Here is a 12,948-nt window from a genome sequence, read left to right on the forward strand (position 1 = left end):
GTGAGGCCATAGTGTCACTAACATTTCATCCTTTATGACTGGTAGTCAGAAAACTCCTGTGAGTGCCAAGTCATTATCTTTGGTTTAAAGGATTTTGCTGTTCTAGCTATGGGCCCTGATAGTGCCCTGCTCTTTCAGGATTTGTTTCTCATGTTGATTCGTCTTAGATGTTACGTATAGGCGTTCCCCAAGTAACAGACATCTGACTTATGTACAGTTCACACTTACGAATGGAAATTATTACAGTTAAGACCCCCAGTTACAAACATATGACTGAAATAAGTCTCACACTTACATATGGAGGCCATTACAGGTAATAGGTAAATGTACCTGTTCCAACTTACATACAGATTCAACTTAAGAACAAACCTATAGAATCTTTCTTGTTCATAACCTGGGGACTGCCTGTACTATATATCTATAATTAATAGCTTCAAGTCTCTTCCTTTCTCCAGGGAGTGTTCAGGTATTTAGACCTTCTTTTCTCTCCCCTGCCAGTAGTGTTGATGGGCAGATCGATGTAGAAATGTAGTACTACTGAATTACAAGGTGAACCCACTCTTTCGTTCCTTAGCAGACTAGAAAAAGTTCACCTATCATCCTTGTTTTTTCAGAACCCACAATACTTTATATGCACCAGAAATGCTAACCAAAATGGCACAGCCTTTCACTAAGGCTCTAGATATGCTTGAAGTGGAAAAATCTGCTATATTAGGTAAGAAATCTAACCTGTTTTTCCTTAAGTTCACTTTATGGCTAACAAGCATCTTGAGCAGCTTCCCTGTACCTCTTCCTCATTCCAGAACTATTTTTATAACCTATTGGCTGAGAAACACATTGGTGTGGTTACTGCAGCCTCTACAACAGCGTTTCTCAACCTGTGGGTCGCAACTTCTTTGGGGGTCAGACGACCCTTTCACAGGGGTTGCCTAAATGCATCCTGCATATCAGATATTTATGTTACGATTCATAACAGTAGCAAAATTACAGTTATGAAGTAGCAACGAAAACAAGTCTATGGTTGGAGGTCACCACACCATGAAGAACTGTATTAAAGGGTCGCAGCATTAGGAAGGTTGAGAACCACTGCTCTACAGGAAGAAGGGTATATACCTTATTATCTTAGTTTACAGATAAGGTCTTCAGGGGCAGTTTCTTCACTCTTTCCATACCCTGTTTACCTCCCCTTCACTAGAAGGTTATGGTGGGTGTTAAACCATCAGATTATAAATAAACTGTGGCTTTTAACCTGAAGGATATTGGTATGCTTGTGTGCCTTTCTAAAAAGTTTTTAAAGGATTCTATTTTATGCCATGTTTTCCAACTGTTCCCTGACTAGAATATTGCTTCAACTCATTTCCTATTGAAAATAAGCATGAAAATTGTGATGTTTGCTATGAGGGAAATTGTTAGGGCTCTGTGAGAGTGTTTATTAGAAGAGCTGGCCCAGTCTTGGAGGGAAATTAGAAGCTTGCCTCCCAAGGAAGAATGAGTGGGCACTAGCCAGGGTGGGTAGCAAGAAGAGATGCTGGACAGAATGGTAGGTACAAGATCCTGAGACAGCCAGGAAACAGCTTATGCTATGTTCAGGAAATAAAAAAGGGCAATTGTGGCTAGAACACAGAAATCAAGGTTGCAAGAGTGATTAGAAGTTAGAGCAAGAGAAGCTTTAGGCTGTCTCACCATCACAGTCACCACAGTGTCTTTTCCCAGCCATAACCTCTGCCTGGGTCTGGCTATCATCAAGCAATCCAATGAGCATTTCTTAGCTGGGAAGTTAACCAAAGGAAAGGTGTTACTGTGTTTTGCCATATAAAATGTGCTCTGGTATATGACATACACCCATGATTTTGGCCCAGACATTGAGGAAAACACCTGTCAAGAAAGTGGAGACACATCTAAGAGAGACACATCTGGGGGGGGGGGCAGGTTACACCGCCCTCTTGCAGCCACCTGCTCTGTGAAGGCTGCTCTTTCCCTCTCTTTCTCTGGGAGTTCTTCTGTCCCCTCTAAGTTGGGGGCCATGGCAGAGATGGCCACAAAGGTGGCTGGCAGAGCAGGAGCTTCTGATGTTGCTCAACCCACCAGCAGCCAGGCAGGTCTCTAGGACCTGTGCAGGGCTCTCAGTCCTCTTCTCCTTCCCAGGCCCTGGGCCTTAACCCTTAGCCCTTGCACTAACTATATGGCTGAAACCTGCCTTTCCAGCCCCACCACCGCCTACTCAGCGAGGCCACTCTGGCCCACTCCCACTGTGTCCCACATTCTCCTAGTCTGGATTTGAGATCCCAGCAGGCCAAGTGCCGTGCCTTCTCATGGCAGTCCTGAGAGACCTACTGGGCTTCCCTGCTCCCAAGCTGTACTACCCATGTATAATTTGCATCCTTATCTTCCCCTCAAAAATTTGGGCAAAAAAGAACATTATACATGGCAAAATACAGGTAATTTGCCTTTCTGGAACTCATGTCTGTCTGTGTCAGTCTATATGGTCCTGAATTTTTTCTTTTGGCATTCCATGTGAGGTCTGTGTTGCAGACACCACTAAGAATAGAACTTTTAAGAAATAAAAAACAGTAGAGTAAAACTTCCAAAATGTGTATTGCCATTAATATAAAAAGTAAATGTTTCTTCACCACATAACCCATTCCATTAATTCAAGTTAAGCCAAGAACTCTTGCTATAGAAGTAAGTGGCCAACCAGATATACTAGAATGGACAAACCAGTTCCCTCTGATAGCTTCTGACTGTAAGAGAGAATACAAAACTTCTATTTAAAAGTATAGCTCTTTTACGGGAGTTGTTAATACTAAGGTAAATGGGTTTTATTTTGATCTGCCATGTCTTGAGCTTTTGTGTAAGATTTTGTATGAAAAAGAAGGTCCATGACTTAAGTTGGGAAAAGTCATCCCCAATGCTTTAAGGGGAGATCCTTTTGAATTATCACTATTTGTTTTGGTACCTATCCTGTCTAGAAAACCTCAAGCAAAAAGTAGAGTACCCAGGTTCAGTCTGAAGTTTGAGTACTTATTTCAGTTTCCCTACTATGGGAGTGTAACAAGTCACTTACAGGAAAGCCCTTAGAGCCTCCAACTGGTAGAAAACGTGGCCAGCTGCTTTGTAGTTGAAGCACACGTACTTGCACAAACCTCTGCTCCCAAACCACGTCTCCTATAGAATGTTGACTGGTTGAGACTCCTAACAGTGGAGCAACATGTTCCTGACTCGTATTTCTCTGTAGGATTACCTCAGCCTCTCCTGGAACTCAATGATGCGCCTGTCTACAAAACAGTCTTGGAAAGAATGCAGCATTTCTTCTCCACCCTCTATGAAAACTGGTAAGGAACCAATGCTGCCTCTTCATATTTCCTTTGTAGATATGTATTATATAGGAATGGCTGTCTGTTGAATTTTTGATCTAGAATTTAGTATATAGGTAAGGAAAGACAGGAAAATAATGATTCTCTTTTTTTGTGTGTGGTTTTTGGCCGGGGCCTGCCACCTCCGGCATATGGGACCAGCGCCCTACTCCTTGAGCCACAGGTGCCGCCCCTATGGAAAATAATGATAGGGCGGCGCCTGTGGCTCAGTGAGCAGGGCGCCGGCCCCATATACCGAGGGTGGCGGGTTCATACCCGGCCTCGGCCAAACTGCAACAAAAAAATAGCCGGGCGTTGTGGCGGGCGCCTGTGGTCCCAGCTACTCAGGAGGCTGAGGCAGGAGAATCGCCTAAGCCCAGGAGTTGGAGGTTGCTGTGAGCTGTGTGACGCCACGGCACTCTACCGAGGGCAATAAAGTGAAACTCTGTCTCTACAAAAAAAAAAAAAAAAAAAAAAAGAAAATAATGATAAACAGCCTGGCTCGGTGCCCTTAGCTCAGTGAGTAGCGCACAGCCACATACACCAAAGCTGGCAGGTTCAAGCCCAGCCAGGGTCGCTAAACAATGACAACTGCAATCAAAAAATAGCCAGGCGTTGTGGCAGGAACCTGTAATCCCAACTACTTGGGAGGCTGAGGCTAGAGAATCACTTAACCCCAAGAGTTTGAAGTTGCTGTGAGCAGTTATGCCACGGCCCTATACTGAGGGCGACATAATGAGACTCTGTCTCAAAAAAAAAAAAAAATGAACAGCCTGCTTTCCTGCATTTGCTTTTTTATAATTGTCTATGAGCCTCACAATCCTACTTATGACTTGATGTTTCTAGTATATAAAATGATGAGACCCATGTAGAAGATGAGTGGTAGAGATGTATTTGCTCAGACTCCTCAGTCCTTACAGCATACTTCCCATGGGATTGTGGGAGGTGCTAGTCAGGTTTTGTCTTCAGGTCCTGGTATGGGATGGGGAGGTAACTGACCTTCATGCACAATACCCAGGGCTTTGACCTCACTAACCCAGTGCTTTGATCATCCAAACTAATGAGGTCCTGCATCATAAGTTCACATTACATAATAATGAAATCTACTATTTATCTTGCCTGCCAATATCCCTCTTTAAAAAGATGCTCTATCTGCTATCAAGAAGTTTTAGGCCATGTGGCTCACACCTGTCATCCTAGCACTTTTGGAAGCTGTGGTGGGAGGATACTTGAGGCCAGGAGTTCAAGCAAAGCCTGAACAAGACCAAGACCCCACCTCCAGAAAAAAAATTTAAAAATTAGCTGGGCATTGTGGCATGAGCCTATAGTCACAGCTACTGAGAAGGCTGAGGCAGGAGAATTGCTTAAGCCTAGGAGTTTGAGGTTGCAGAACTATGATGACACAGTGCCTGGGCAACAGATCAAGATCTTGTCTCAAAAAAAAAAAATAAATAAAGTTATAGGGTGGGTGGTAGTGGAACCATTTTATTTTCACTTTTTGTTGTTTTTGTTTTGAGAGAGTCTCGCTTTGCTGCCCTTGGTAGAGTGCTGTGGTGTCTTAGCTCACAGCAACCTCAAACTCTTGGGCTCAAGCAATTCTCTTGGCCTCAGCCTCCCAAGTAGCTGGGTCTACAGGCCGCCACAATGCCCAGCTATTTTTAGAGATGGGGTCTTGCTCTTGCATAGGCTGATCTTGAATCCATGAGCTCAGGCAATCCACCCACCTCAGCCTCCCAGAATGCTAGGATTATAGGCGTGAGCCACCACACCCAACTATTTTCACTTTTGGTAAAAGATTAAGTCCACATCTTCAAAATTAAAGTTTTCTTAAGGAGTAACTGCAATTGCTTTTCTAGCTGAAAAATCTTACTGTATACTAGAAATGAAATTCTCTGAGTAGTCAGGGCTAGCAATAGCAGATATTGGATGACATTACTAATTTTTTTTTTCCTTACAGTTTTCATATCCTAGGGAAGGCAGGCCCTTCCATGCAGCAAGACTTCTACACCGTGGAGGACCTTGCTACCCAGCTGCTCAGCTCAGCCTTTATCAACTTGAATAATATTCCTGACTACCGACTCAGACCCATGCTTCATATCCTTTCAAAAACCACAAAGTAGCTGAATATGGTAGCATGTGCCTATAATTCCAGCTTCTCAAGAGGCTGCACTAGAAGGATCACTTGAACCCAGGAGTTTGAGACCAGCCTGGGCTACATAGCAATATGCTACCTTCTTCTTCTTTTTTTTTTTTTTTGTAAGATAGATTCCCCTCTGTTCCCTGGGCTAGGATGCAGCAGTCATCATCATAGCTCACTGCAATCTCAAACTTCTGGGCTCAAGCAATCTCCTATCTCAGCCTGTTGAGTAGCTTGGGACTACAAGCACACATTACTATACCCAGCTAATTGTTCTATTTTTTGTGGAGATATGGCCTTACTCTTGCCCCAAGTGATCTTTCCACCTTAGCCTCCCAAAGTGCTAGGGTTACAGGGCTACAGCCATGCCTAGCCAAAAAATATTTTAATTAAAAATCCCTTGATAACCCCAAAAGTCATAGGAACCAGAAGGAGGCAGAGCTGAAAGGAAGAAATGGGATTATGTATCTAAATGCATGATAATCTTATTAAAAAGACGAAGATTGTATGTTTTTATTGCTATTTATTTCGTCTTCCTGTAGCAGGAAGGGCTTTTAAGACCCCTCTGGACTGTCTGCATGTTTTCCTTGTTGCTTATTTCAGGCAGTCCAGAGGGATGTTAAAAGTTCTGCCTACTACTATGTATTTTTCCTTAGGGATAAATGTTTATCTTCCTACTTCATGGAAATATGAAAGATTAGGCTTTTACATAGTATGCCTCGGCCGTATTTTGTCAGGTACTCCCTTTTAGAGGAAGTCCTTTTATACTTCATTCTCCTTCTGGCCCTCTTAAGATTTTTGTGAGTCTTTGGATTTTCTTCTCTGAAGCTGTAAGGAGAGTGCTGAAGAAGAGTTTTTAATACAAGGGTGTCCTCCTTCCTTTTTTTTTTTTTGCCTCCCTGCTTTTGAGGCAACCCAGTGACCATAAATATGCACCCTGGTAGAAACAACACTTAAACTAAACATATAATGGAACTGGGTATCAACGTGGCTTAGGATTTTAGGAAAAGAACTTGAAGATGTTTTCCTTATTAACACAGGATGTTTGTGGCCTCTTGCAAGTCATTTAGGGGTTGATCTGCCGAGGGGTACAACCTGCCACCTGGCAGGTGAGGGGTATGTGCTTATGTGCTAAAACTACTTAACTTGCTGCAGCACGAGTCTTTGTGAAGCCTCTGGTGCTCTTCTGTCCCCCAGAGCACCATGAAACCCTGCTATCTCCCATCCTTGGACCTCTTTTCACCTACCTCCATGTGGTAAGAGATAGGTCCACTTGGGGCAGGGGGCATTTTTGAGCCTCATGAGTCAGGAGCTCCTGGAAATGTTTTCTCCTAGCCCTGCCAGGCTGGCTGCTCCAAGCTCACACTCCAGCAGACGGTCTGTGCTGCAATGTATTTGAGCAGCAAAGAACTGAATTGATTGCCACGAAGCACCTTCAGATGCAGGTTCTGCTCCTAACCCGTTAGCTGAAAGGTGGTCAGGGGAATGCTTCCCCTCAGTCTGTTTTGACTCTGGAATTAAGCAGAGGGAGCAACTGGGCAAAGAATAAATGCATCTAGATACCCAGGGAGTACAAATGAGCTTCCTTCTAAGCAAAGGTGTTTGCTATACTGTCCTTATCATGGATATGGGATAAGTTATAGAAATCATATCTGGCTTTTTAACCTTGTGGGGTGTGCTGAGGCTATCATATTGATACATGGAATGATCCTTGTCATCATGTGTTCCAGTCTCTCTCCAACTGCAGTATTTATTTCCTTTGTGTTTTCCCAGAGGCTTTCGCAGAAATGGCAAGGCGTCAACCAGACAAGTCTGCCGTGGTAAGTCCCATTCTCCTTGGTGGATGTTCTGATAGCAGGGTTGGATAGGGGAAAGAAGGGAGCAGGGATTCTGCTGGGCAGTGAGTTATAGTCATTCTTAGCCTAGGTGGTAGATGGCTTGTGTGGATAGGCTGTAACCAGTAGGCAGAGATTAAGCCTTTATAGGAGGTACCATTACTTTATCCCCTCAGGATTTTGTTTCTATACTCTCTATCCAACTGGATAGTTGCTAGTAATAATGTCCTTCAGTGGGTCATTGCTTTCTACTCCCAACTTTTGCATGGAATATAGAACCAGAGGAAAGTAAGTTGGCACAGAGGGTCTGGTTAGGGTCACTGCTTTCTTTGTCTTTCCCTTTCCGTACTCCCTGGCTGGCTCTTTCCGTACTGGAGAGCCAGCTTCTATTTTTCTCACTCCTGGTGTTCTGCAGTGGAGAAGATGAGACTACAGATGAAAATCCTGAGTCTCAAGAGATGCTGGAGGAACAGCTGGTGAGGATGTTAACCCGAGAAGTCATGGACCTGATGAGTAAGTAGCACCCAGGAACCTGGGATAATATAGAAGAATATTCATGGTAAAAGAGCTGGTCACTCAGCCAACCCTATGAAGGCTAGATTGATGCAAAGATTCATGCTTACAGCAGTACTAGCAGATTGTATAAGAAATAACTAGGCAGAAGCTAACTAATCTTTCAGTCAACCGAAGGACATTTTATGAATTGTGAGCTGGATTGTATCAAGGATAGAACACAAAGAAATGTTCTAAAATAGCAAGAGGAATTTGGATTCATGTTAGGAATAACTTTCTGGTTTTGTCAAAAGAGGGAAAATTTAAAAAAAAAAATTAAAAAGAGGGAAAATTTTAAATTCATGGACATAGAAGTTGTTAATCATTTTCTGTTTTTGGAAATGTTAAAGGAAATGAATGTACTTGGTCATTTCATGTGTTCGAAGTCCCAAGTAGACCAGGGATATATTAGTCATCCTCTCTAGTCACTTACTCTCAGAGAAATGTGTAATTTCTTTTAGCTAATAATACTTGAAAAAGGACCAAAATGCAGTCTGGTCAGGGTCATCAAAAATCCCTCTATTTCTGTTATGGATTTTTGTGTCCCCCCACATACACACACACTCAGCTAGAGACAGTTAAGTGAATAGTCGGCCTGATGTGATAGAAAACGGTTATTGTGGTAGTATAATAAGCTTTCCTTTACCCAGTAACCCTAATTTCTTGCTTTAGCGGTTTGCTGTATTTCAAAGAAAGGTGCCGACCACAGTACTGCTCCCCCTGCAGATGGAGATGGTAAGTGAGCCTATTGTCTGGCCCTTGGAGGTGTGCTCTTAGCCTCCTAAATATTCTTCTTTCTGAACCTGGTCAGTTCCTGTAGCAGCTGTTTCCCTAGTAGTGGCCATGATATGTCTTCCATCTGTTATCTGTGCCGGCCCTCTTAGTGTGTTCCCCCCTCATACTCCTACCTGAGAGCCTTTGCGCTTGCTGTTTCCTGTCTCGATTCTAGAATGATTCTTTCCCAACTATATACTTGTCCTGTTCCCTTGCTTCATTGAGGTCTCTGCTCAAACGTCACCTCCTATGAAAGGTCTTCCATGGTCAACGTAGCACCCCCAGCTACTCTATGTATTCTTTCTCTGCTTTATTTTTCTTCTTAGCACTTACCACTTTCTGACATTATGTTTTATTTCTATATTTATTTATCACCTGTCTCCCTCATTAGAATGTAAGTTCCCATCAGGGAAAGGATTATTCTCTGCAGTAACAACCAGTGCCTGGTACAGTGGATGTTCACTTATATGTTCATTGAGAGAGCCTCAGCATTTGCACCTTTTGAAGTTACTGCCCAGCACATATATAGCTAACAGGCTTCTACATTCTTTCGTGAGGGGAAAGAATGTCCTACAACTATTCAGGCACCAGTCAGCCTAGGATAATCAACTTTGCTTTGATTTTTTGGACTTCTGTCAAAACAGGATATTCTTTCTATTCTGAAAGAACAGAGCTTAACATCCCACTCTCTACTTATAGATGAAGAGATGATGGCCACAGAGGCAACCCCCTCAGCCACGCCAGAGCTTACAGATCTGGGCAAATGTCTGATGAAGCAGGAGGTAGGTGGAGCGGGCAGGTGATACCTTCTCTCCTTGCCCACCTGGAGAGCCAGCTTCTATTTTTCTCACTCTAGGATATCATCAGAAGAGTGTTTTGTTTTAGTGCTCTTTTGTATAAGTTCCTGGTTTCTAAAGTCCCCAGGAAAAAAAACAAGGGAACAGGAACAAGGACATGCATGGTGTGTCCCATGCTAGTGTGGGCATAGGTTCTTAGAAAAGCACCCAGGCACACTGATGCAAATCCCTGGTGTTTAGCACCTCCCCTAAGCCTGAGCTTTGTCTCCTCTACACATAGGTTTTCTATTACATATTGTCTTCTTTTTGACTTCCTGATAACAAAAATTAGAAGTAAACTCACTTCTCTTCAGAATTGTCAGAGCCAGGTGTGGTAGCTTATGCTTGTGATACTAGCACTCTGGGAGGCCGAGGTGGATGGATTACTTGAGCTCAAGAGTTCGAGAACAGCCTGTTCTAGAGCAAGACCCCATTTCTAAAAATAGCAGGGTGTTGTGGCGGGTACCTCTAGTCCCAGCTACTTGGGAGGCTGAGGCAACAGGGTCACTTGAGCCCACGAGTTTGAGGTTGCTATGAGCTATTAGCCATGGCACTCTACCAAGGGTGACAAAGTGAGACTGTCTCAAAAAAGAATTGTCAGAGAAAATTGTGCATGTTTTCCCATTGTAATCCTTCCTCCTTTCCTGTTCAGGATGTTTGTACAGCACTATTAATTACAGCGTTCAATTCCCTGGGCTGGAAGGATACTCTGTCCTGTCAGAGGACAACCACACAGCTCTGCTGGCCTCTCCTCAAACAAGTATGGTTACTCACCCCTTCCCTCCATTCCTCATGGAAGGTTTGGGTCATAAAGATTAACTGAATCACTAAGAAGAATTTGGGTACTGGGGCCTTCAAAGTGGTCCCCTGTGGTCCTGAGCATAGTTGTCTCTCCTCAGGTGCTGTCAGGGAAACTGCTCGCAGATGCTGTTACGTGGCTTTTCACCAGTGTGCTGAAAGGCCTACAGACACACGGGCAGCATGACGGGTGCATGGCTGCCCTGGTCCACCTGGCCTTTCAGATATATGAGGCACTGGTAAGTGGGGAGAGCACAGGAGCAGGATGGCTGCAGCTTTATTGTGCATCACCTGCTCCCAGTCTCTTGGGCCTTATCCTAAATGTAGGCATCTGACCAATTTGCTAGTGGTACCTTTGACAGATGGATGGCATGTGGCAGGGAATGGGGAGGGTGAGGAGAGTGGCAGTGTCCAAACTTACATCAAGTAAGTTTATCTTCACACTTACCAGCGCCCTAAGTACCTGGAAATAAGAGCTGTTATGGAGCAAATTCCTGAAATACAGAAAGACTCTCTGGACCAGTTTGACAGCAAGCTTTTGAACCCCTCCCTGCAGAAAGTGGCTGACAAGCGCCGGAAGGACCAATTCAAACGCCTCATTGCTGGTTGCATTGGGGTAGGTCATGCATTTTCATTAGTACTCTCAAACCTTCCTAAGCCCGTGTGTTCGAGCAAACCAGAAACCAGCTGAAGTAATGGAACATTATGGTAGAATGATCTTTAACCCACTACTCAAGGTCCAGCATTACATCTTCCTCATTTGTTTTCTACAGAAACCCTTGGGAGAGCAGTTTCGAAAAGAAGTTCACATTAAGAATCTTCCTTCACTTTTCAAGAAAACAAAGCCAATGCTGGAGACAGAGGTGCTGGACAACGAGGGGGCTGGCCTGACCACCATCTTTGAACCATGAATCAAGCTTTTGGGCATCCTTCCTCAGCCTTTATTGTCATCTCTTCTTCCCCTTCGTAGCTAATCTCTAGGCCCTACTCACACTGCCACCTCACTTTCCACCATTATCAGCCTGGAGAAATCCAGGTCTGGAGCTGGAGAGAGTGGGCCCTGTGCAGGACCAAAAGTAATTATATTGCATTTCAAGAGAAGGAGTTAGGGTTTACACCAGTGGTTCTCAACCTGTGGGTTGCGACCCCTTTGTAACAATGAAAATACACCTTGCATATCAGATACTACATTACGATTCGTAACAGTAGCAAAATTACAGTTATGAAGTAGCAACGAAAATAATTTTATGGTTGAGAGTCACCACAACATGAGGAACTTTATTAAAGGGTCGCAGCATTAGGAAGGTTGAGAACCACTTCGGAGTTTTAGCTTTCCCACGAAAAGCTAGAGCAGAGCTCCCCAAGCCTTCCCAACTCCATGCAGCCAAACACCTGTGACAGAATGGTACCCAGGGGTGCTATACCCAACACTATAATAGCCAGGTTTGCGGCAAGGTCTCAGCCCTCAATTATTTGTGCCAGACTTAACACTGCAAGTCTCCCTTGCTGCCGAGCTGGCAAGGAACCGTCCCCACTCCTCAGGGGCATGTCTGGGTTGTGTGCTAAGTGCTGAAGTGAATTTGACCAATTCCCTCAACTTGTTTTAGGCAAGAATCTGATCACCTGATGGGATCCATGGTATAGGCTACACTGCTAAACTCTGGGCACAGTTTATCAAGTATAGTACCTCCAGGGACGAGGGCTGGGCAGTCTTTAGTGATGATGTCCCCTTAGAGCTCTCTTGCCTTTCCATGAATGACCTTTCAATCTGCTTTCCCCCACCTCAGGGCCCACTCAGGCACAAGAGCCACAGTACCATTATGTCACATGACACCAATCCAAGGATAATCTAGGCTAGCTAGGCTACATCTGTGACAAGTAGCTAGCAAAGCCACTGATCTATTCCTAGGACTACCTGAGTCCAGGTGCCTTCTAAGATCTCATGGTCCCTGGTTACTTTTCTCAAGGGCCATTTCTAAAAGAAAAAAATATGCCTTCCCATTACAACCTGTACTGTGAGTCTATCCTAGAGGTCACTGGAAGGCCCTGAAAGCATAAGACATGGATATGGCACCTATCCTGAGATTATTACTGGTAGCCATAAAACAGGATTAGTCCATATAGAAACCATACAGTATATGTCTACATACTCTGTACAGACATGCTCGTTGTCCCTCTGATCCACTGATAAGAGGGTTTCGATGAGAGCCAGAATGGACCGAAGCTACATTTACCTGGTGCAGGCCACAGGCAGGGTAAGGCTAGAAAGCAGCAAAGCTGGGGAAGCAGAACTTTTACAGACTTGTCCCTATTCCCTCTTCCTGTGCGGTGCTTTGGGTTTCTGTAGATTATGAAAGTGACCTCAAGAGAGTTTCCCTCCAAACCTGATAGCTGCCTACTCCTGTTTGGGGTGGTGGAGGGTGTAGTTATATTTATTGTGTTGTAATATTTTTAACATCCTGTGACTTCATGCTAGAAATTTTCTATTGTTTATAGAACCTTTTTGTAGAAACATTAACTCTGAAGCACATCTGCATGTCAGTAAAAATCTCAATTTCATACACAAAGGGCCCCATCTGCCTTTTTCTTTTTTTTTTTTAAGAGACAGAGTCTCACTTTATTGCCCTAGGTAGAGTGCCATGGTGTCATAGCTCACAGCAACC

General features: G+C 44.0%; 1 protein-coding gene across 1 annotated transcript in view; it reads left to right on the plus strand.

Moving 5' to 3' along the window:
• XPO5 (exportin 5) overlaps window positions 1-12,848 on the plus strand; it is a 59,213-nt gene extending 46,365 nt beyond the window's left edge. Inside the window, exons 21-32 of the mRNA XM_053601533.1 lie at window positions 615-715; window positions 3,236-3,332; window positions 5,311-5,446; window positions 6,648-6,746; window positions 7,264-7,310; window positions 7,741-7,838; window positions 8,550-8,612; window positions 9,351-9,433; window positions 10,140-10,247; window positions 10,387-10,524; window positions 10,737-10,901; window positions 11,059-12,848. Of these exons, the coding sequence (XP_053457508.1) occupies window positions 615-715; window positions 3,236-3,332; window positions 5,311-5,446; window positions 6,648-6,746; window positions 7,264-7,310; window positions 7,741-7,838; window positions 8,550-8,612; window positions 9,351-9,433; window positions 10,140-10,247; window positions 10,387-10,524; window positions 10,737-10,901; window positions 11,059-11,196 (1,273 nt within the window). The 3' untranslated portion in view covers window positions 11,197-12,848. The remainder of the gene's footprint in view (window positions 1-614; window positions 716-3,235; window positions 3,333-5,310; window positions 5,447-6,647; window positions 6,747-7,263; window positions 7,311-7,740; window positions 7,839-8,549; window positions 8,613-9,350; window positions 9,434-10,139; window positions 10,248-10,386; window positions 10,525-10,736; window positions 10,902-11,058) is intronic.
• Window positions 12,849-12,948: the final 100 nt, after the last annotated feature.

Source organism: Nycticebus coucang, chromosome 9, assembly GCF_027406575.1.
Source record: "Nycticebus coucang isolate mNycCou1 chromosome 9, mNycCou1.pri, whole genome shotgun sequence".
NCBI lineage: Eukaryota > Metazoa > Chordata > Mammalia > Primates > Lorisidae > Nycticebus > Nycticebus coucang.